A 26394-nucleotide genomic window follows, 5' to 3' on the forward strand; every position below is an offset into this window, starting at 1 on the left:
AGAAGACGACTTCCCTAGTGGCTCAGTGGTTAAGAATCTGCCTGCCAATGCCTGGGACATGGGTTCCAGCCCTGGTCTGGGAAGATGCCACATGCCGTGGAGGAACTAAGCCTGTGAGCCACAACTACTGAGCCTGTACTCTAGAGCCCATGAGCCACAACTACTGATCCCGTGTGCCACAACTACTGAAGCCCACGTGCCTAAAGCCCATGCTCTGGAACGAGAAGCCACCACAGTGAGAAGCCTGCGCACTGCAATGAAGAGTAGCCCCCACTCCCTGCAACTAGAGAAAGCCTGCGCACAGCAACGGAGAACCAATGCAGCCAGAACTAAATAAACAAATAAATTTATTTTTTAAAAAAAGAAGTTCACAGAAGAAAAAAATTACAAAGAACCAATAAATACATGAGTCAATGCTCAACCTCAGTTATAAGAATTGCATATTCAAACAATTAGATTACACTTTTTTCTTTACCAGATTGGCAAAGATTAAAATATTTGTTAGTATCTAGTGCTGCAATCTAGGAACATACACACTCTACTGCAGGTTTCTTTTGATGGGAACTTAGCAGTATCTATCAACATTTTAAATACACACATCCTTAGACCCAGAAATTCCACATGTAGGAAATCATCTTAGAGGTACAAGTAAAGATATAACAACAAACATTTATATAGTGCTTAGATTTGGGCCAGGCATTGTTTTAAGTATTTTATCTGGAATATCTGATTTAATCTTTAAAATAACTCTAAAAGTAACGTCCTTTTATTATCCCCATTTTACAGATGGGAAATTAAGGTACAAAGGGGTAAGGTAAGGTCATACTGCTGCTGGTAAGTGCAGAGTCAGGATTCAAACTCAGGCAGTGTGGATACAGGATTTATACTCTAAGGCACTGTGTTATTTTCCCTCTCTAAAGAAAGTTTAATGCTGCATCATTTGTAATAGCAAAAACCAAATGTCCATTATTAGACACGGGTTAAATAAACAAAATCTATATAATGAAATGCCAGGCAGAATTCATTAAAAATAAAGTGGTTCTCTATATGCTAAAATGAAAACATGTCCACATTATGATATTAAGTGAAAAAGCTTGTTGCAAACACTATCAATAGCAAAAGTCTATTATAAAACAAATCAGAAAAACAACACATATGCTTGCATACACAGAGTACATTTCTAGAGGCTACGCATCAAACTATGTTTAACAAATACCACTGAGATGTAAGGATGGGTAAGGGAAAGATTTTTATTTTTTACTTTATTCCATTCTGCATAATTTCAATCTTTTAAACTATAGGCATGGTACTTTTATTACTCAAGAAATTAGCTTAAAAACACAATTACTGGGGCTTCCCTGGTGGCACAGTGGTTGAGAATCTGCCTGCCAATGCAGGGGACACGGGTTTGAGCCCTGGTCTGGGAAGATCCCACATGCCACGGAGCAACTAGGCCCGTGAGCCACAACTACTGAGCCTGCATGTCTGGAGACTGTGCTCCGCAACAAGAGAGGCTGCGATAGTGAGAGGCCCGCGCACCGCGATGAAAAGTGGCCCCCACTTGCTGCAACTAGAGAAAGCCCTCGCACAGAAACGAAGACCCAACACAGCCAAAAATAAATAAATAAATTTTAAAAATAAACAAACAAACAAACAAACCCACAATTACTCTACTTGGTATTCTACAATTTTCACAACATGGATTTACCTTTAATTCTTGGATTAGTTGGGTTCTCCTGTCTCTTAAATTCTTTAATTCTTTCTCATCCCAGCATCTAGCCTTGTATTTTAAGTCACTTGACCCTCCAGAGATGACTCCAGATTTTAAAAATAACGTTCCATCAAGAGCTACTGTCTGTAAAATTAAAAATATTTAACCTTGGAGAAATGTACATAAAGATAAAAACAGAACATAATATGACAACTTTCACAGCTGAGACTTTGTAGATGAGAAAAACTACTTACTGAACTCCACTAATAAGATAACTAGCTTATGAGGGACACCAGCCAACAAACTCAAATACAAAACCCTGTTTTGCTAAGGCCCAAACAATTCTAGGCAACAGATTAGCAGCAATTTAAAAAGTTCAAAATAAAATGATATATTAGTTCTAAACATATTCAATATTGAGAAGAAAAAAACCAAGAGTATTTGTATTTAATATCTCATAGTCTGCATTATATAATACTGTATTTTAAAGAATCTGACATCACATGTCAAAGACATACTATGAAAACAGCCTTAGTTACTTTAGGATATCAAAAATATCATGTTCTCTAACATGAATATGAAACTGGGACCAAGAAAAAAACTTAAATGGAGTCAAAGGTATACAATAGCTTAAAGTTTATAGTCCTATGAGTAACCATATGCTTTATAGAATAAATGAAAACAATTCTCACTGTTTTGCGAATGTTTCTAATTAATTAGTCAAAGCAGAGGAGGCAGCTTGTGGAGGACTAAAACCAGGTAATGTGAACTAATTTAAACAAAAAGCTGACAGGAATCTCATTCATTCCTGCATTCAGACATTCTCTTTGTGACTACTGTATTTGAAACATTCTATCCTGGGGACTGGAGTGACCAAAAGGGAGTGAAATATGGTACTGACCCTTAGGGAGTCATGCTGCTAGGGAAAAGAAACATATAAACATATCATTACAATGTAAAGTATGAGACAACAGAAACACAGAGTAATCTGGAAGCTTAAAACTTGAGTGCTCCAACCCAGCCTGGAAGGTTCACAGGCTTCCAGTGGAGTTGAAGGCTTTCGCTGTATCTTATCAGAGGTACTAGTTAGAAGTAGATTAATCATATTTAACAGAAAACTTAGTTTATTTCTCTCTTGCAATTACAGAGGTAAACATTCCAGCGTATGTGTGGTGGTTGCATAGTTAACAAAAAAAGACTCCTTCCATAATATTGTTCTACCATCCTTAGTACTTGGATTACTCCTCAAGGGAGATAGGCTTCTTATTTTCTGGAAGGCCCTGGGGGCTCCCTTCCCTCCCAATGGTTAGCTTGGCAATGAGTTTTCTCATCAGGTCTGAACTTTCGAAGGACACTAGATCTCTGCTGGATACCAACAGCCATGGCATGGAAACTGAACTCCTGTAGATAAGCTCTGGTTGGTCTGGAAAGCAGCTTCCCTGACCAGGAAGCCCACTGTTACGTGATCAGCTTACTCCTCCGACCTCCCCATAAAAATATAAAGTGGTATGGAGGCTGCTTCCCCCTCCTGGAACACTTTTAGCTCACGCTGTTTCTGCCTGGCCAAAGCCTACCTCTGTGGAATGAAAGCTGGGGAAATACACAGGCTCCACTGCTTCTCTGCTTCTAAGTTGTTCTAAATAAAGCTTACTTTACAGCTACAGTGTCTCACTAGTGATGTGTGTATCAGTGTTTCTTATATGACAATCTTCAAAGTCATTTTGTAGTCCAAGACGACTCCTAGAGCTCTAGCTATGTGTCTGTATTTCAAGAAAGAAGGGAAAGAATGAGGCTGGTAGACAGGGCAGATCACAGAGTTCTTTGTATATCATCACAGGAAGCATGTGGATCAAATACAAATGAGGACTGATGGGGCTTGTGGAGGGAGCTGGGGGATTAGCACTGAACAGTCTAACAGCAAACAGGAGAGTGAAATGGTCAGATATGAACTTTAAGTAGACCAATCTGGCAAGTATCTAGAAAATGGGGTGGTCCAAGTGAAGCCAGAGGTGATGGTATGAAATCAGCCAGTACATACAGTGAAGAAAAGGAAAAAGATTTGAGAAATATTTAGGTGGTATAATCAGAAAACCTTGGGAATTCTAGAGGTTACAAGGAAATCCATGAGGAGAAAACAGAATTTCATTGGTTAGAATAGTGGTACTAAGAATTGAAGAATACAGGAGAGGGATCAAGATCTAGAAAGAAGAACCTGAGTGTAGTTTTATACATGATGATTTTACAGTGCTTGTGGGCTAATAGTTTACTTATTTATAATGTATATCTTGACTATTTCCTAAAAGAAATTATTTTTATAGATTATAATAAATATTATTATAATAAATATAAATATACAATAAGATAGCTATAAATAATAGAGATAACAAATTAAACTAGGTGAAAAAAGAACAAAGTATAAGTAATTTGGACTCTGATGAGAAATCAGTAAATTCAATCAAATAAGTAGGAAGAACAATTATTCAATATATGATGTTGGGGCTGGTAATTAACCATTTAGGGGGAAAAAGCTAATAACTACATCTAATAATACATATTAAAATTAATTCTAGATTAAATTAAAATATAAAAGTGATACCATTAAAAAAAAGTGAAGTAAATATATTTTGATGTCATAGTAAAGACCCAATTATACATATACCAATACCTATAAAGGTTAAGAGTAATATAGTTGATTATCAAATATATGGCATATATACCACAATACTCACTAAATCTTTCTAGGGTATGGTTGCCATACTTAGCAAATAGGAATACAGGATGCCCAGGTAAATGTGAATTTCAGATAAACAACGAATAACTTTTAAATGTATGTCCAAACATTTTATCTGGCAACTCTATTCTAGAGGACATGTTAGGGATGGTTCTTTTCCTTTTTGAGCTCTTTTTCCCAAACTGAACATTTATTAACTTGTGTTTCCGATATGTAAAAGCCAAATGTAACACAAAGGGAAAAAATCCATGGGCTGGCTTGGAGAGAAGAGAGAGAAGTGTATTGAGAATTTTGAATCTGTCATAATACACATGGTGTTCTAATGCCAACTCTCTCTTCCCAGCCATGATACTTGGGCAAGTCAACTTCCCTTCTCAGAGCACAGGGACAAACGATTTTCTGAGATTCTTTTTACTTTCATTGCCTGGTTGGCTGCTGCTGTTGTTATTGCAACCATTTACCATACTGTGCTTGACAGAGTGCATTTATGCTATTCGATTGTATGTTTCAACACCGTGAGGTAAACATGATTTCCATTTTATAGATTGGGGCTTAAAGATATTAAGAAACTTGCCTAAAATCATACACAGGGACTAAAATTCCTAAACCAAAAGTTGGTCAAACATCTATGTCCATGTGTTTGTTTTTAATGTCCATATTCTCAATAACCACCATGTTATAGACCTCCTTCAATTCTAAAAATGCAATGGGCAACAATTCATAGAATTATAGAGGTTTTTTGGTAGTTTCTAGGTTTATTAAAATAATTTACTTCTTCTAAAAGTAAATTTAGTATCAAATAACCTATTTACATTTGATTTACAATCAAATTCCTATTCTGGAAGGACTATAATTTCTATTTCCAGCCTGCAAATTCCTTAACTTACAGCTTACAACGGTTGCTCAGGGCAGTAATCCTATGCCTACTTTGGAGGTTGCATTCCTGAAAAAATACCATGGCTGGCACAACTGGGGTCTTATATAAAATAAGGAGTTGGAGGAATTTTTAAATAGCATTAAATAAAAGTTCCAGAGAACATGGCTTAGGAAAAGGAGAAATTTTTTGGCATTAAAAATTTGCCCTGAGGGCTAACCAATCATTCCACTGAAACAACTTCAACTGTTTCAAGAACTACTGTTTCAGTGTTACAAGTAAATTCTCTATAATTTTTGTGTTATGCAGATTATACATATTTTTTAAAGTTGCCTTTCACGGACATGGAAAGTAATATACTTTAACTTTTGCTTTTATTTCTGAATGGGTAAAATATTCATGTAGTTCAAAATCCAAAAGATACAAGAGTAAAGAGTAAAAAATTTCCCTGGCATTGCTAGACACCACCACCCAGTTATCCTCCCCAGAGGTAATCGATGCTGTCAATTTCTTATGTATTCTTCCAGAAATATTTTTGCATAAACAAACACACATATATCTCTTCTTTCCCCATTTTTTACATAAATGGTAACATACTACACTCTAGTTTACTTATTACTTTTTTTTAAACTGAATATATCTTGGAGATTGTCTGACACTTGTATATAAAGAGCTTCATTCTTATTTAAGGTTGCATAATGTCCCATTCTATGAACGCATTATAATTTTATTGAACATAGTCTTGTGCAAATTGTTTCCAATTTTGCTTGCTACATACAGTGGATCGATGAATAAATCTTTATATATATCATTTCAAATACATGTGTATGTAACGTTCTGAAGAAGTACAACTGCTAGAATTGCCCTTCACAGAGCTGGTACAAATTTACACGCCCACAGCAGTGAATGCAAGGGTCTCTTTCCCCATAAAGTGTTACCAAACTTTTTTATGTTGATCAATCTCACAGGTGAAAATTGTATTTCAGTGTAGTTTTAATGGGCATTTCCCATATTTGGGGTTTTTTTGTCGTTTTTTTGGCCAGGCACATGGCATGCAGGAGCTTAGTTACCTGACCAGGGATCTAAGCCGCGCCACCCCTCCCCGAACTCCCTATCCAAATGTTTTATGCATCCTAAAACACAGAGAATATTCTTCAAGTGGAATAATAGCAATAGGAAGAAGATGAGAGTCCCTGGAATATACTTAACGTAAAAATGCGACAAATAAACCTGATTAAAATTTTGAAATAACGATAAGAACAAAATACAGCCTAAACGGGTAAGGCATGTTACTGTGGACAAGATATAAACCATAAATATATGTTGAATGAAGGAAGGGTTAAACACAATCTTACTTTCATGTGACTTCTTTAAATTGACCACACGAATCTTCAAAAATCAATTTTACAAAATCAATTTTACAAATATACAAAAATCAATTTTAGCATAGTTAATTAGGTAGCAAAATAAGGAAGATACTGTAGTAGCTCACTTATTACACCTGCTTAAATTTAATATGTAGAAATCAATGACAGTGATTACTAAGACAGTGATTACGTTATCCTTAAGATAATTACAGATATAACTACTAAAATGTATGAGAAGTTAATCATATTAGACAAGTCAATACATTTAATACTGGAAATTCCTATCTTTCATAAGAATAGCCCAAACCCCCCCCCCGCTTCATGCTGATTTGCAATTCTGGGCATTCCAGATCAAATGTGTGAAATGACGAGTAAATAAAAAATGACTATCACTTTTTGAGAGCTATTTCCTAGGCACTATAAAAGCATTTTTCATGTTATTACTTCTCTTAATCCTATAACTCTATGAAATAAGTACTATTATTTCCCCAAATTTAGATGAACAAACTAAAATTAGAGGTTTAGAAACTTGCCTAAAGTCACATAATTAATTACTAAGCAGTATCACTGGTCTTACTCCATAGTTTATGCCCTTAGGCATTGTGTTACACTTCATCACAGATGTAGTTTAAAAAAAAACTATGTCAGATAATTTGAAGAATTTAACACTGCTTAACTAAATATAAACTATTTCAATTGAGAATAAAACAATATTTTTAAAACCAAAATTATTCCCTTGAGAGACTGGTATCTAGTAACCTCATTTCAATTGTGCTATTTCTACAACTTCAAAATGTGTTAAAACGTTGAATGTGTAAAAGGACAGTTAATATCTCCATTGAGATATGGAAGAATTAACCCAGAATGTAAAATAAGCACCTAAAATCTTTTCTGGTATTCAGAAACACACGTATTCTATATGTAAGTACAGGGAAAATCTGAGATTCAACAGGGACATTTATTGTATATAGAGTAAAAAAATATTAACAGCGTTAGGCTCTCACTACAATAAATCTAACTTCCAAAATATGATTTATGATTTGGGGAAGTATTAGAGAAATTAATTTTTTTTTGCTGTACGTGGGCCTCTCCCGTTGCGGAGCACAGGCTCCAGACGCACAGGCTCAGCGGCCATGGCTCACAGGCCCAGCCGCTCTGCGGCATGTGGGATCTTCCCCGACCGGGGCACGAACCTGCGTCCCCTGCATCGGCAGGCGGACTCGCAACCACTGCGCCACCAGGGAAGCCCAAGAAATTAATTTTTTGAAAACTCAACATTATAAAAACTACTGAAGCCATTAACATCTTAGGTTCTATTTTAGTTTCCCCTACATAAGAGAACATATGAAAGCATATATAGATATTTGTGTGTGTAATATGTTAGTCTTATAAATACTGCTTCAAATGATCCGAAAGTACAATCTAAGCCTCTTACTTTCCGTCTTTCAGGTCCATTGAAGGCAATATGCCTTGCTTCTTCCACAGTCTCACAGACAAGGCCATTTCCACACACAAACTGAATTACTTTCTTCAGCTGAGGAAACTGAGTCTTTATGACATCAATCACCATTTTACAGCCTTTAATCTCCCGTAATCTTTCATTGATCGGTTTGATCTAAAAGATTTAAAATATATTTGATATATTAGGTATATTAAAATAAAAACCAAACACTCAGTACATCATTCATTTTCAAAGAACATACATAAGCATGAAAGCAAATGATTAGTAGTATGCACTTATACACAATAAAAGTTTGACAAGAACCTGATGAACAATATCCCACCTTTGGCTCATGTAATATATATGTATATGTTTTTATTTTTGTGGTACGCGGGCCTCTCACTGTTGTGGCCTCTCCCATTGCGGAGCACAGGCTCCGGACGCGCAGGCGCAGCGGCCATGGCTCACGGGCCCAGCCACTCCGCGGCATGTGGGATCTTCCCGGACCGGGGCACGAACTCGTGTCCCCTGCATCGGCAGGCGGATTCTCAACCACTGCGCCACCAGGGAAGCCCTCGTGTAATATTTTTTTAAAGTACACTTCATCAAAAGCCAGAAGATATAATTTCTATATTCAACTCTGTCACTAACTAGTTGGCATAAAGCAATAGATGAGAAGCCCTTCATGCTCTCAAAATCATAAAATCTAGTGGGAGATAATACCCATTTACATACTTTCAAAAGAGTGGCACAATAGCATGGAACTCAGAAAATCACTTTAGCCTTAAACGATCAGGAAAGCTTTTACACCTTCTTTGACATGACTTTTAAGTTGGGTCGATAAAGAGATCGAAAGATGTCTGCAATATAGTACTGAAAAACAGCAAGTATAATTTCATTTTTATAAAACAAAACAAAGGGAAAACCCTACATACAACCAAAATATGTGTATGTGTGTGCATATATATATATATATATGTATATGTATATACATATATATATATACGCACACACACACACATATATATACACACATATATATGGAGCATATATTTATATAAACTTGTATGGATGGAAGCAATCTAAAATAGTTGTGATAAAGGAATTGAGCACTGAGATGAGGAAGGAGTATTTCCTTTATATTTGATACACTTCTGTATTATATTTTTAAAAAATGAGTGTGCCTTGAAAAAAATCTTAAGCATGAAATACATAAAACAGAATTTTAACAGGCAGATGAACTAGGTTAAATAGTTTTAGTGGGCAGAAGGTATAAACAAAAGTGTGAAACTACAAAAGACCTAGTCTGAACCATTAATACCCAGTTAGCATTTGCTGAGCCCCTCCTCTGTGCCAGGCACTGTGCTAGGTGTACTACATGTAGTGATTTCTTGCAATAATACAATAAGGTAAGGACTAATTCCTCCACTTCACAGATGATGAAACTGACACTCAGAAAAGTTAAGGACAAATCAGTGAGAACTAATTAGAAGGAGGGCTGCCATTCAAACTCAGGTCAGTCCAACTCTAGGGCATGTGCTCCTAACCACTACGCACACTGCCTACAGTTCAGGGGCTTGAAAGCTGGACCAAGTAGAACATAAGCAATAAAAAGATCACTGAAGGATATCAGCTGTGATAAGGACGGAGTTCCTGCCTCAGCAATTTAAACTTTGGATGCTCTAAGGCCTTTCAATACATACCTCAAGGCTCAAAATTTGGCTTGCTCCACACCAAGAGCTGACATGTGTATTTACTGGACCACATATTTACAACTGAGACTCTGGGTTGGCATTTCACTGACAGAACATATGTCTTATCCATCTCCTATACTTTGCTATAGGACAAAAAAAATTGCTGGCTAGTAGGCAGAGTGGTACACTGCTAGAGCAATGTCCTTGAACTCACCAGGGTAAATTATGGCAAAACTAGATTAGGAAGAAATGATATGAAGGCAAGAAAGACAGCACCCACTTGATACTATTCTTTGCCTGCCGATACATTAACACCAGCCATTTGAATCAATGACTAACTGGCATCCAACTTACGATTTTTTCCATCACTACCACAGTCTCAGGCAATAAAGACACACTTTACAAGACAGAATTTTATCACTACTAAATACTAAGGATTATAAATTTCTTACATCAAGGTAATCTAAAGCAAGGAATGTCTCAGGTTCAGCTCTTTCCTCCTTCAGAAATTGAATACAGTCTTTTGCTACCTTTTCAGAGGCTACAACAATGGCAACCATGTACCGACCAAAAAGTTTAGTAACAGCCAGCTGGTATTTCTTATGGATAGGATGACACAGGTCAAACAGTCTTCCAAACTTAGCAGGTTTCAAAAAAGAAGAGAAAAACAAATACATTAATGAGGAACATATAATTCATTGTTTTCTAATGTAACAAAGCAGCATAGACCAAAAACTAATTTTCTAAAATTATAAACATGATAATTTAAGTCTCATTCAAATGGAAATAAATTTCATTATGAAATATCCATTTAGGTGTGTCACACTTCATTCAACAAAAGAGTAATAAGGAGGGATTAGTCATACCAAAGTATTAAAATATTTTACAAAGCTAGCAATTAAATAGTATTCATTCATTCCCTTATTTATTAAATAAGAAACTGCTGAGGCACCTACTACATGCAGGTACTGAGCCACACACTGGGTAAACATGCCTGAATAAAACAGGTCCTATCTGACCTCACAGAGCTTTCAGACTAGTAGGGAAGGAAGATATAAATAATCAATAATTACATGCAGTACAAAGTAGAGTTATAACAGACACTGTGATTAAGCACAGAGAGCTCTGAGAATATGTAACGGACGAGGCTGACCTGAGAAGCCAGGGAAGGCTTCCCACAGAGAAGTGTTTTTGGGATCTGAAGACTGGTCAAGAATCAGACTGAAGTTCAAAAAGTCTATTAAATGTCACAATGCCAACAGTCCTGTACCAATGCTCCCTAGAATGTCTGCAGATTCAGTTTTACATCTTTAGACTCTTTCTTCAAAGTTAGGCTCTACTTCAGAAATACCAATTTCTTCATGATAGATCATCATTGTCTTTAATATTTATTACCTTGGTCTTTGTTCTTCTCAATTTACCTATGATTAACTCAAGCCTTACTTCTAGGTCAGTAATTTGATTTTCAGCTATGTAATCTATTCCTTGTTATTTGCAATTTATTATTATTAGTTCAGTTATGTTTGTTCTTGATTTGTTTCCTTAGCTCTACATTTTTCTTTTTATTTTATTCTGTTTTAGCTCATATTTGAATCTGATTTTATGAATTCAAGCTCTTATTAAATTATCCACAGCACAGAACACTTACGGTTTTGTTCTGTAACCTTCTTCCACAAGGCTCTTTGACTTCTAAAAGCCTTTAAAATTATTCTTTCATTTTATTATTATATGTACCTATAGCTGCCATATCGATTCTCTTCACCTTCCCTATATTTAATGTGGGCAGCTCTGGGCAAACCTTTTATTTTCTGTGATGGATAACTTTTTTTGATTGTCTCACCTAAAACTGAGATGGTTATTATCTCCTCTGAGCAACAGATGATGGACCAAGTATTTTCTGTTCTATATTCTAAGTATTTTCTGATCTATTTCCCATCATCTAAGGGCTGAGACGGCAGGGATAAGAGAGCTATGCTAAGACTATGCATATGCTTTATTTGAATACCTGAGTCTTGTTCTTTCTTCTCAGTTTTTAATTAATATCCCATACCAAGGTTTCTCGCCTTGGGGGAAGAGAACAAATCCCATTTTTGGGGAGAGGGTTTTGATTTGGCTTCTCAATTTAACAAGGAGCCCTAGAGCCTTCACTTCCATCTAAGAGAAGCAGAGGTCCATGTTCTCTGATTCTATTTTAGTGATAGTTTTTTACTCTAAAGGAAAGAAGCATATGAGTTTGCTTCTTTCTAGATTAAGGGATAATAAGTGAGAATTCTCAAGAATGAATCAATTTATCAGTTTGCCTTCTGCAGAATTAAGAACAAGCAATGCTATACTTCAATCTTTTTAAAGAAATTCTGGACTATTATCATTTTCTGAAGGTTATAGCATGATGTATGAGCCCCTTTCCTCTTTTGGTTGTTGAACTAGTTTTTCACTAGTTTTTGTCATTTTCCTTGGTACTAGGGGAAGAATTCTGTGACCCAGCCTTATTCCTCCATCATTGTCTAGAAGTTAAGACTAACACTTAAGAGTCAGAAAGGCAAAAAGGATGCTGTAAAGGAAACGAAGATGCGAGGCCAGAGAGACAGGAGGGAAACCAACAGAGTGTAGTATCATGGAGGCCAATGGACAGATGTTTCCAAAGAGTGCAAGCAGTTAACACAGGGTACACTGGTGTCAGTGACAAGAGAGTGAGATACCAGACCCCAATTCCGAAGGAAACATTTCTGTGAGGCTGACTCCCCAAGCAACACGTTAGTAGATATTGCTGTACTGAGGCTAATGAAATACACTAGTAATACTGGATAGGAGTCACATTTGGAGAATAAAAATTCACTGTTTCAAAAGTATGCCAACAATGTCTACTGAAAAAAATATTTAAAAAAAAACTGAAATCATGAAGAAAATGAGGTTTGAGGACATGTGTCTATGGGCAACAGACTATTTCATGCACCTGTGTCCTTTGGGGATGTTGGCCATACCTGGACTTTCTGGGTAATGTGTTCATGTCAATGTTTCTCCCCAATAATTACTTATCTATAGACATTACTGGGAGTTATTTACATTTTAGTAAATAGTTATAGTAAATAGTAAATATAGTAAATAGTTATTTACTATTATGTTTTAAATATAAATAATAAAACACAAAACTTATAGATTTCTGAAATAATATTACTTCCTATTAATGGCAAATTTTTAATCCCAAATAAGAAAGCTTAGCCTTTTTATTTCAATTACCACAGAATCTGGGTAAAGTCTTTTAAGGTGTTCCAGAACCTCTGCTCTCTTTTGCTGACGTTTTCCCTCATGGTTATCAATTCCAGCATTCTGCAGTTCACTTCTAATAAGATTCAGCTCTTCATTAACTTCAGACATTCTTGATTTTGTTTTTTCAATTTCATCCACTAGGCTTTCCTCTTGCTGTTTTTTCTCTTTCAAGCAATTCCTACACAACAGTAACAATAATACATTATACAGCAAAAAGAAAAACCAAATTTTAGGAATTATAAGATACAGTACAGTCTAGTCTGGCATTGCAGGGGAATGGAATAATGCTCTATCAATTTTAAACGATGAAAAATACAATATAATAAACCTAGCACCAAACATGGGCAAAAGATATTTTAATCATTCTTTCTTGATTCAAAAGATACATATTTCTGGATTCTGAAAAAGGAAGGATAGGTCACTATAACCAGAGCAATCATCATAAGCTTAATGGTAAGTAAATGCCAATTAAAAAGAAATTCTTTGTGGTAGAATACTTAGGTGGTGCTAGCTTTCATGACATACTTTTATTATAAATATTGATACCAAAAGAGAGTTTTAAGTTTTACCACTGTTAAACATTTATATTTTCAAAACTTAAACCTCAGTGGTCAAGGATAAGTTTTAATTATGTACAATGAAATAAAAAAAACAATGGAGGACTAAGAACATTATGATACAGTGGAAGCATTCATCTGATGACTATACCACAAATATCAAGACCCCTGAGACACAAGAAAGCTGCAAGGAATTTTTTTTTACTATATTTACATGCATGTTTTTGTATACTCCTCCAACTTCTCTATTCGCTTTTTATGATCTTCTATTTGTTCTTTTATTTGTTTTAGATTTTCCTAAAATAGGAAATGAAATCTGAAATCAATTACAGCAAATCCAAACAAAATTGATTACTTTTCACTATATGCCCAGAACTTACTATAACAGCATACATTGTTCTAAATTTGAAATATATATAACCATATGAAAATTCTTATAAGAGCAAATTTTAACTTTGAAAAGGCAATATGGTACAGAGCTTTGAGGTTTCAAGACTCAGGGTTCAAATCCTGGCTCCACCATTTATGTCCTGGCTGGAGATATCTGATCGCCAGCAAGTTTACTTTGGTAACTTCAAACCCCAGGGGGATTATTTTCAAATATCTATATACAGGTCTTATCTCTCTCTCAAACTAACTCATTCAATAAATATTTATTCACTGGCTACCATGTGCTAGGAACTACAGATATAATAATGAACAAGACAGAGTCCCTGCTCTCAAGGACTAAGGTTTGGTGGGAGAAACAGACAAACAAGTAATTCTAACAGAGTGGCTCAGTACTATAATTGTACAGGAATCTATGAGGCAACTATAGGCTTGTGGAAGGAGGACTTCACAAGTCTTGCTCCATCCACCTTATCACTAAGTCCAAGGATTGTGGTCGTCTCCAATTTGTTTCTTTTCTCTTTAACATTCTCCCTGTCTAATTCATCCTGTGCATTATAGCAAGATTAATCTGTCTTACTCCATCACTAAGTGATCTAAAACCAGGAGTGTACAAAAGTAAAACACACAATTCTTTTTCAGTATACAACAACAAAAAAGAGAAGAAATACCAGTTTTCAAGTGGTAAAGGATAAAATATACCATGAAGTTAATGATTTCATTTTACTCATTTTCCACAGAAATTCACTGAACAAACATCTACTATGCTAGGTGCCAACAGCTATAAAAATGATTAAGATACAATTCCTTTTCTCCAGGGACTCCCACATTTTGAAATTAGAGTCCCTGTATTGAAATTCTGTTATCTCACTTAAGAATTCCATTCAGGCTTCCCTGGTGGTCCAGTGGTTAAGAATCCGCTTGCCAATGCAGAGGACACGGGTTCAAGCCCTGGTCTGGGAATATCCCACATGCTGCAGAGCAACTAAGCCCGCGTGCCACAACTACTGAGCCCGCGTGCCTAGAGCCCGTGCTCCGCAACAAGAGAAGCCACCGCGATAAGAAGCCCGTGCACTGCAACGAAGAGTTGCCCCGTTCACCACAACTAGAGAAAGCCCACACTGCAATGAAGACCCAATGCAGCCAAAAATAAATAAATAAAATAAAATAATAATTAAAAAGAATTCCATTCAAAGAGACAGGAACAAGATTAGCTAACATCAAGGACCAAGTTTAGTCAACTGGAAACACCTGCCTCTGCCTTTGCTCTGGCCAGTCCCAGGGCTTGTGTCAGGGCCTGGATGCTCCGCTGGACACGTCATGGAGGATAATCAGACTGCCTTGACATCAGGCATTCTGGATTCAAGATGCCAGCTGATCATGCTAGTTGTCTAGAAAAACCAACCCCTACCCAGCCCCTAGTGATCTTGGATCTGTGGAAAGTTATAGCCCTTTTCACCTGGGAACCACAAGTCCTGTGGGAAACCAAGTATGAGTACAGATTTTTTTCATCTCTTTCCACCCTGATATGTTATTTCTTCTGTCAGTGTTTTTCTATTCAAAAGACAACAGAGGTTCAATCAACACTTACCGACACCTACCAAGTACATGGGACTTACAATAGGACACTATTACGAATCCTGCCTTTAAAAAGCTTCCAGCCTAGGAGAGCTATACCATTAACTGTACTTTTCCTCCAATCTGATAAAAGCCCTTAGACAGAAACAGATTAAGAACAATGGGTGATTATATGAGGAAGAAACTATTTTTCAGGGTTTTTTTTGGTGGGGTGGGGAGAAAAGGCAAACCAGGGAAGATTTTGTGGTGTGGGTAACTATTGAATTGAACATGTAATGATGAGTAGGTTTTTCCAAAATTAGCATGCACAGAGGCAAAAATGTGCAATGAGAAATCAGTGTATAATTTTATAATGTGATACAAATTATACCAGTGTTTAAAAGTAATTACTGATATGTTACTACATTTTTCTCCTTCTATAAAATGTCCTCTCTTCTATGCATATGATTATCAATATATATATTAGTATATTATCATATACTACCCTTCATATTTGTTTGTATTTTCATCTGCCAACTCACAAAGAGACTACAATGAGAGGCATACAGTGTAGGATTAAGAAGGTTCATTCTGGAGACAAAGTGTTTAGAATCAAATCCCAGTTCCTCCACTTACTAGTTCAGTCAAGTTAACTATCTCATGCTTTGATTCCTTCATTTGTAAAATTCATTAATCCAACAAATACTTATTATCTGCTCTAGATCAGGAACTATTCTAGGTGCTTGAGATGTACCAGTGAACAAAACAAACATCCCTGCTCTTGTGCAGTTTACATTCTAGAGAGGGACAGTAGACAAACAATATGCAAATTAAACAGTATGTTAGGAGATAAACACTGGGAACAACAGCTAGGGTAAGCGGAGCAGAAGTGCACCGGGGACTGCCATTTTAAATAGGGTAGTCAGTGCGGTAGGCCTCATTGAGAAGGCAACATGTGAGCAAAGACTTACAGGACATGAGAGTATTAAAAATTAAGAAATGTAGGGAAAGCATGTTCCAAGCAGAGGAATAGCCAGTGCAAAGGCCCTAGGGCAGAAACATGTCTGATACGTTCCAGGAGGCCATTACTGCGAGACCACGGAGAACAAGAGGGAGAATAGAAAAACAGGAGGTTTGAGAGGTAAATTGGGATGGAAGGGGCAAGCAGATCAGGTAAGTCTATGTAGGGCACTCAAGGACTTTGACTTAAACTTTATGTGCAAGGGGAAGTCACTAGAGGACTCCAAAAAGAGCAAGTTTCATGATCTGATTTAGATATTAAAAGCATCACTTTGGCTGCTGTGCTGAGATTATTATGAAGGAGACACAAGAGAGAAAACTTTCAGGCTACTACACTGATCTAAACAAAAAACAAAAAGATGGTGGCTTGGACCATGGTGGTAGTAATAGAAATGGAGAGAAGTGGTAAGATTTTTGGTATACTTTGAAGATGGAGCCAACACAATTTCCTAAAAGAGTCAAAGATGGACTACAAGATTTCTGACCTCATCAACCAGTAAGACTGATTTGTCATCATCAGAGATTGGAAAGACTATGTTTGGGGTGCATTTGGGTGTGAGCAGAAGTTCAGTTTGGGACTTAAGTTTAAGATATCTATTCAACACCCAGAATGAAGATGGTGAGGAAGCAGCTGGATATATGAGGTTGTGAGCTAGAAATACAAACTTGGGAGTCATCAACAGATGGTATTTAAAAGCTATAAGAATACAGAGGGTATGGCCAAGGTAGAGGAGTAGGAAAACCCTGAATTCACCTCCTTCCATGAGCATACGAAAATTACAACTACTTATAGAGTAACTATGAGAAAAACCTGAAGACTATCAGAAAAGATTTGCCACAAAAAAAGATATAAAGAAGGAACCACGAGACAGGTGGCCACAGCAGGGCAGAGACATGGTACTGTCAGGACCAATACCCCCTGGTTGGGGACTCATTAACAGAAGAAATATGATGATCGTAGAGGTTCTCCCCAAAGAGCAAGGGGTCAGACCCCCACATCGGGGTCCCCAGCCCAGGGGTTCTGCACCAGGAAGGTGTGCCCCCAGAACGTCTGGCTTTGAAAATGAGCAGGGTTTACATCCCAGAGAGCCAGAGGACTGTGGGAAACAGAGACTCTCCTCCTAAAGGGTGCATGCAAAATCTCATATGCTCTAAGTCCCAGCACAGGGGCAGTAGTTTGAAAGCAGCCTGGGTCAGATCCACTTGCTGATCTTGGAGAACCTCCTGGAGAGGCAGGAGGCAACTGAGATTCTTCCTGGGAACACAGATGCTGGTGGCAGCCATTTGGGGGAGCTCATTCTATTGTGATGACACCAGTGCTGGCAAGCACTGTTTTGGAATCCTCCCTCTAGCCTAAAACCACACACCAGCAGGCCTGCACTGGTCATGTGGAGTCCGGGCCCCACCCACCAGCAGTCAGCAGCAGCCCTGGGCCCTCCCAGGCTGTGCAGCCAGCCATGCAGGACCTGGCCTCACGTATTAGTGGGCCAGTAGCAGCTCTGTGCCCTTTAGGCCGCACAGCCAACCACATGGAAGCCTATCTCACCCTCCGGCAGCCGCAACCACTGCCCAAAGTAGGGCCTTGCAGCCAACAGGGCCAGGGGCCTGCCCCACCTACCAGCATGCCCAAGTAGTTACCTCCCTGCCAACAGAAGGGTGCATGCAGCCCACACAGGGGACACCAGAGGGGAGTGTGCTGCTGGGCCCCATAGGACATCCCCTACGTAAGGCTACTTCTCTAAGATTAGGAAGCAAAAACAACCTTCCTAAAACATAGAAATACACAGAGAATTAGGTAAAATGAGAGGACAGGGGAATATGCTCCAAATAAAGGATTAAGACAAAACCTCAGGGGACTTCCCTGGTGGCACAATGGTTAAGACTCCACGCTCCCAATGCAGGGGGCCCGGGTTCGATCCCTGGTCAGGAAACTAGATCCCACATGCATGCTGTAACTAAGAGTTCGCATGCCGTAACTAAGGAGGCTGCCTGCCGCAACTAAGGAGCCTGCCTGCTGCAACAAAGAAGCCCACGTGCTGCAACTAAGGAGCCAGCGAGCTGCAACTAAGGAGCCCACGTGCTGCAACTAAGGAGCTGGCAAGCCGCAACTAAGGAGACTGCAAGCAGCAACTAAGACCCAGCACAACCAAATAAGTAAATAAATACTTTTTTTAATAGAAAGACAAAACCTCAGAAAAAGAACTAAAGGAAATAAAGAGGCGCAATCCACCCCATAAAGATGCCCCAAGGTAATGATCATAAAGATGCTCACCAAAATAGGCAGAAGAATGGGCAAACACAATGAGAATTTCAACAAAGAGTTAGCAAATATAAAAAAGTACCAAACAGATTAAGAATACAATAACTGAAATAAAAAGTTCACTAGGGGACTTCCCTGGTGGTGCAGTGGTTAAGAATCCACCTGCCAATGCAGGGGACACGGATTCGATCCCTGGTCTGGGAAGATCCCAGGTCCAGGAAGACCCCAAATGCTGCAGAGCAACAAAGGCCATGCGCCACAACTACTGAAGCCCACGTGCCCTAAAATCCATGTGCCACAACTACTGAGCTCGTGTGCTGTAACTACTGAAGCCCATGTGCCTAGAGAAGCCACTGCAATGAGAAGCCCACACACTGCAATGAAGAGTAGCCCCTGCTCACTGCAACTAGAGAAAGCCCATGTGCAGTAATGAAGACCCAATGCAGCCAAAAATAAAATAAATTTTTTTTAAAAAGTTCACTAGAAGGAATCAACAGAAGATTAGATGATACACAGAGGAACAGATCAGCAATCTGGAAGACAGAGTACTGGAAATTGCCCCAGCAGAACAGAAAAAAAGAATTTTAAAAAATGAGCATAGTTTAACAGACCTCTGGGACAATATCAAGTGTACTAACATTAGCATTACAGGGGTCCCAGATGGAGAAGAGAGAGAAAAAGGGGCAGAGAACTTATTTGAAGAAATAATAGCTTAAAACTTCCCTAACCTGGGGAAACAAACAAACATCCAGGTCCAGGAAGCGTAGAGAGTCCTAAACAAGATAAACCCAAAGAGATCCATACCAAGACACTTTATAATTAAAATGGCAAAAATTAAAGATAAAGAGAGATTCTTAAAAGCAGCAAAAGAAAAGCAACTAGTTATGTATAAGGAAACTCCCATAAGACTATAAGCTGACTTTTCAGCAGAAACTTTGCAGACCAGAAGGGAGTAGCACAATATATTCTAAGTGATGAAAGGGAAAACCTACAACCAAAACTCTACCAGGCAAGGCTATCATGCAAATTTGAAAGAGTGAAAATGAGTTTTACAGACAAGCAAAAGCTAAGAGCTCAGCACCACTGAACTGGCTTTATAAGAAACGTTAAAGGGACTTTTCAAAATGGAAAAGAAAAGGCCACAACTAGAAATCTGAAAATTATGGAAAGAAAAATCTCACTGGTAAAGGCAAACCTACAGTAGAGGCAGTAGATAAACCACTTATAAAGCTAGTAGGAAGGTTAAAAGACAAAAGTAGTAAAATCATCTGTAACCACAATAAGTAGTTAAAGGATATACAAAACAAAAAGATGTAAAATATGATGTCAAAAACATTAAACTTGGGACTCCCCTGGTGGTGCAGTGGTTAAGAATCTGCCTGCCAATGCAGGGGACACAGGTTTGAGCCCTGGTCTGGGAAGATCCCACATGCCACAGAGCAACTAAGCCTGTGCGCCACAACTACTGAGCCTGTGCTCTACAGTCCACAAGCCACAACTCCTAAAGCTCACGTGCCTAGAGCCTGTGCTCTGCAACAAGAGAAGCCACCACAGTCAGAAGCCTGTACACAGCAATGAAGAGCAGCCCCCGCTCACCACAACTAGAGAAAGCCTGCACACAGCAATGAGGAAGACCTGACGCAGCCATAAATAAATAAATTTATTTATTAAAAAAACCATTAAACTTAAAGAGGGAGTAAAAATGTGAGGCTAGAATGCAATGGAACTTAAGATATCAAAATAATCATATGTATATATGAATCATATATATTACATGTTACATATGACATAATATGTTCATATATTATATATGAACCTCATGGTAACCACAAACCAAAAGCCTATGACAGATACACACAAAACAAGAGGAAAGGGGGGGCTTCCCTGGTGGCGCAGTGATTGAGAGTCTGCCTGCCGATGCAGGGGACGCAGGTTCGTGCCCCAGTCCAGAGGATCCCATGTGCCGTGAAGCAGCTGGGCCCATGGGCCGTGGCTGCTGGGCCTGCACGTCTGGAGCCTGTGCTCTGCAGCGGGAGAGGCCACAGCAGTGAGAGGCCCGCATACCGCAAAAAAAAAAAAAAAAGAGGAAAGGAATCCAAATATAACACTAAAAATAGTCATGAAATCACAAGGGAAGAGGACAAAAGATGAAAAGAATAAAAAATAATTACAAAGCTACCCAAAAACAATGAACAAAATGGCAATGAGTACATACCTATAAATAATTACTTTAAATGTAAATGGACTAAATGCTCCAATCAAAAGACATGGAGTTACTGAATGAATTTTTTTTAAATGTATATGCTGCCTACAGTAGACTCACTTCAGATCTAGAGACATACACAGACTGAAAGTAAAAGTGAGGGGATGGAATAAGGTACTCCATGCAAATGGAAACAAAAAGAAAGCTGAGGTGGCAATACTTATATCAGACAAAACAGTCTTTAAAACAAAGATGGGCACTATTATATAATGATAAAGGGATCAAACCAACAAGAAAATATAACAATTTTAAGTATATATGCACCCAACATAGGAGCACCTACATACATAAAGCAAATATTAACAGAGACATAAGGGAGAAATTGACAGATACACAAAAAAGGAGGAGACTTCAACACTCCAGTTACATCAACAGACAATTCATCAAGACAGGAAATCAATAAGGAAACACTGGCCTTAAACAGCACATTAGATCAGATGAAATTAATACATAAATATATGACATTTCATCCCCAAACAGCAAAATAAACATTCTTTTCAAGTGCACTTAGAACATTCCCCAGGATAGATTGCATGCTAGGCCACAAAGCAAGTCGCAATACATTTAAGAAAACTAAAATCATATCAAGACTCTTTTCTGACTACAACAGAGGCTAGAAATCAACTACAAGGAAAAAACTGCCAAAAACACAAATATGTGGAGACTAAACAATTACTACTAAACAACCAATGGACTGATGAAGAAATCAAAGAAGAAATTAACAAAAACACCAAGACAAATGAAAATGCAATGATCCAAAATCCAGGGAATGCAGCAAAAGCAGTTCTAAGAGGGAAGTTTATAGTGACCTAAACTAAGGTAGCAGCTTTGAATGGGAGATGTTTGCAAACAATATACATGATAAGGGGTTAACATCCAAAACATAGAAAGAACTCATACAACTCCACATTAAAAAAAAGACCTGGATTTCCCTGGTGGCGCAGTGGTTAAGAATCCGCCTGCCAATGCAGGAGACACAGGTTCGCTCCCTGGTCTGGGAAGATCCCACGTGCTGTGGAGCAACTAAGCCCATGTGCCACAACTACTGAGCCTGCACTCTAGAGCCCACGAGCCACAACTACTGAGCCCACATGCCACAACTACCGAAGTCCACACCCCTAGAGCCCGTGCTCTGCAACGAGAAGCCACTGCAATAAGAAGCCTGTGCACCACGATGAAGGGTAGCCTCCGCTCGCTGCTACTAGAGAAAGCCTGCACGCAGCAAAGACCAAATGCAGCCAAAAATAAATAAAATACATTTATAAAAAATGAAAGACCTAATTTTAAAATGGGCAGGATACCTGAATAGACATTTTTCCAAGGAAGACATATAGACAGCCAGCAGGCACATGAAAAGATGCTCAACATCACTAACCAGCAGGAAATGCAGGTCAAAACTACAATGAGATATCACCTCACCCCTGTCAGAATGGCTATTACAAAGAAGACAAATAACAAGTGCTGGCGAGGATGCAGAGAAAAGTGAACTCTTCTACTGCTGGTGGGAATGTAAACTGGTGCAGCCACCATGGAAAACTGTATGGAGATTTCTCACAAAATTAAAAATTGAATTACCATATGATCCAGCAATACCACTCCTGAATACTTATGCAAAGAAAACAAACACAATAATTTTAAAAGATATATGCACTCCCATGTTCACTGCAGTATTTTTTACAATAGCCAAGATATGGAAGCAACCTAAGTGTCCATCAATAGATGAATGGATAAAGAAGATGTGGTATATTATATATACAATGGAATGTTACTCAGCCATAAAAAAATGACATACCTATCTTCATTGTTCAAATTAAGAAATCAAAGTTCAGAGAAGTGAAATGATTTATTTATACTAGCACAGGTCAGTGACAGGACAATACTGGATAGAAGCCAGGTCTGCCTTACTCTAAGGCAGAACACTGTAATGCTGTCTTGATGGTTACCTCTCATGTAGACTATTAAGCTCCTCTTGGGCTATGTCCTTAATGTTTCCAAATGACTTTTCACCTACATTATGTATGATACTTGTTTTTTTCCTTTATCAACCCTCCTCCTAACCTTACTGGACTAACCTACATGTAAAAACAGACAATATCATCTGCCCACACCTATCGTTACACAGGTGCACATAAAATGCTTACTGACTATATGCGTGAAGACACTGTTTATATCTTAGAGCATGAAAGAGCACCTAAATGATACACTACTAAGCAGCCTCAAAGGTAATCCAGAAAATTTAATTAATTCCTTATGTCTGATGTAAATCCATTTATATACTGAAAAACTAATATAGAAAAGGGAATAAAATTTCATGAAGAATAATTCTAAATCATCACTGCCCAAGCCAAGGTACCTGAGCTTCCCCATGCCTCCTCTTTTCAAATGCTAGTCTTTCTTCATCAGCCTTTTGTTCCCACTGCAGCTTTTTCAATTGTTGGGTCATTATAGCCACTTTCTTTCTTACTTGTTCCTTAAGTTCTTTGTATTGATCCAGCTGTATAAAGAGCATTTAAACATTGCTAACTCACTTAAGGAAGCATGAGAGCAAATTCTTTATACGCTATCCTTCACTAGCAGATAATTAAACTTATCAAAATTATGTTATATATAAATTAGACCATAATTAGCCATTTTCTCTGGCTAAGATAGCATGAACGTAAAATGAACGTCTTCTTATTTAAAACTGTTTAGCTAGATCAATAAGGTATTCAAAACCAACTCTATAAGGTCTCTGTAAGAAATTCTTAAAAGAGAAAGAGCATTAAAACTCATTAAAATTCTTAAAAAAGGAGTTCAGAGAAAACTATATTTTTCTATTTACACAGTCACAATTATTTTAGTATATATAGTGATATAAGGTTATTATAAAATTAATGAAAGAGATAAATGACAAATTTAGTTGAGGGAATGTTTGAAAACTCAATTATAAATTTTTGGATATCTACTATTGACTTATAATTAAATCTTATGTACTAAATGGATATTAATTAATCACTTAACATTTTAAATGATCTTAAGGAATCAATTTCCCTTCTGTCAATTAAGTGATCATGTTTCTTCAAAGCCATATATTATCTGACTTTTAAGTTTTTATAATATTCATGAGGAAAAAAATGATTACCTTAAAAACATAAGAATATAATTTAATTACCTAACTTTTATTACAAAATGATACCATGTAACCTTATTGAAGTATTTTCTATGACTTTAATTAACTCATAAATGTTATAATGTCATTTAATTTTATGAAGGAAGAATAGCCTACGGTAAAGATTAAATTTAGATTCTACATATAGGCTGAAAAATTTAAATCCTCATAATTTAAATTCTGAGGAAAATCTCCTAAAATATCAGAAAGGGAGGTCACCCTTTAATTTTTTTCTAATTAAAAGGAGACGCTGAAACAATAGAAACAAATGATTTGCCATATGTCAACTTTTTCACCTGACTGGCTTCTAGTTCAATGTCTCGCCCTTTATGTAAAATTTCTTCCTCAATCTGCTTTTCAAAACTTCTCCATGCACCATCTAAATCAACCAGCTCTGTCTCTAAGGCCTTTATGTCATCTTCCTGTTTAGAACATTGTTTTTCACTGTCCTTTATTGATTTCTTAGCCACATCTAACTTCTTGAGGTGGTGAGAAGTGTTTTCTTTAGCTTTAATGTACTGAGGCCTCTTCTGATTTAGAAGTGCTTCAAGAGATCTAAAAAGAAAAATAAAGTTTGCTTTAAAGGAAATTTAATTTTATAGTATATAAAGGGAAGAAATTCTTTTGATCAAATTATACATTTAAAAAGAAATGATAAAAAATGACTTTCAGACTATAAGCAGATCAGTGGTTACCAGATGGCGGGGGAGAACCAAATAGGTGAAGCATAGGTGAATTTTTTCTTTTTAAATACATTTACTTATTTATTTATTTATTTACTTATTTTTTGGCTGTGTTGGGTCTTCGTTGCTGTGCACGGGCTTTCTCTAGCTGCAGCGAGCAGAGGCTACTCTTTGTTGCAGTGTGCGGGCTTCTAATTGCGGTGGCTTCTCTTTATTGTATAGCCCAGGCTCTAGACACGCGGGCTCCAGCAGTTGTGGCTCGCGGGCTCTAGAGCGCAGGCTCAGTAGTTGTGGCTCACAGGCTTAGCTGCTCCGCGGCATGTGGGATCTTCCTGGATCAGGGCTTGAACCTGTGTCCCCTGCACTGGCAGGCGATTCTTAACCACTGCGCCACCAGGGAAGTCCCAGGGGAATTTTTTAAGAGTGATAAACTACTCTGTATGATACTGTAGTGGTGGACATATGACATCATGCATTTGTCAAAACTTACAGAAATTTACAGCACCAGGAGTGAATCTTAATGTATCAAATTTTTAAAAAATCACTTAGGAGGCTAAGGGATCCTAGACAGAATGCAGAATGTGACAAAAGAATCTAACTGTATTACAAATGTATGAAACAACCTTATTGAAGAGGGTGGGGGGAAACGTGTTAACCTAAGTGACTCTGGAAATGAGTGGAGTCCATAAAACTAAAAGCAAAAGGGATTGTACATAAGCCTTGTACTCTAGTTGATAAAGTTGCTTCCCACAAGGATATGGGTTAATAATTGATATTGCCATACATGATTACTGGATTTGAACAATTAAGCAAATGGATGGGAGACTGTGGAACCCAGATTTCTTACTGTTGGAATAGGAGTTTACAGATAAGCAAGAAAAAGTCAACATCAATAACAATATGGGACTTCCCTGGTGGTCCAGTGTTTAAGACTCTGCACTCCCAACACAGGGTCATGCGTTTGATCCCTGATGGGGGAACTAAGATCCTATATGCCGCGTGGTGCAGCCAAAACAAACAAACAAACAAAAATAATAATGATGTCATGCTGATACTATGATATCTTAGATAGATGATATATCATATAACATATATGATATATATTTTTAAAATTTTGGTATAGCCACTTTATTTATTTATTTATTGCCCACATCATGCAGCTTGTGGGATTTTAGTTCCCCGACCAGGGATCGAATGGGGCCCTCAGCAGTGAGAGCACAGAGTCGTAACCCCTGGACCACCAGGGAATTCCTCATAGATGATATTTGACATCCCTGACATAAATATAATGTGATGATAATGGCATTTTACCTCTGTGGTCTTCTTCCCCCAAACCCATAAATGCTGTCGAATTATGAGAAAACTAACAGACAAATCCTAATTGAGATACATTCTACAAAAAACCTGACCAAAGCTTCTTAGAACTGTCAAGGA

The 26394-nt window shown here is 37.7% G+C and overlaps 1 protein-coding gene across 1 annotated transcript in view; it reads right to left on the bottom strand.

Moving 5' to 3' along the window:
- SMC1B (structural maintenance of chromosomes 1B) overlaps positions 1–26394 on the bottom strand; it is a 91017-nt gene that overhangs the window by 38844 nt on the left and 25779 nt on the right. The window contains exons 6-12 of the mRNA XM_059082488.2: positions 24574–24832; positions 23483–23623; positions 13857–13939; positions 13056–13263; positions 10271–10456; positions 8119–8298; positions 1709–1855 (exon numbers count right to left, since the gene is read on the bottom strand). Of these exons, the coding sequence (XP_058938471.1) occupies positions 1709–1855; positions 8119–8298; positions 10271–10456; positions 13056–13263; positions 13857–13939; positions 23483–23623; positions 24574–24832 (1204 nt within the window). The remainder of the gene's footprint in view (positions 1–1708; positions 1856–8118; positions 8299–10270; positions 10457–13055; positions 13264–13856; positions 13940–23482; positions 23624–24573; positions 24833–26394) is intronic.

The sequence above is a fragment of the Kogia breviceps genome, chromosome 12, assembly GCF_026419965.1.
Source record: "Kogia breviceps isolate mKogBre1 chromosome 12, mKogBre1 haplotype 1, whole genome shotgun sequence".
Taxonomy (NCBI): domain Eukaryota; kingdom Metazoa; phylum Chordata; class Mammalia; order Artiodactyla; family Physeteridae; genus Kogia; species Kogia breviceps.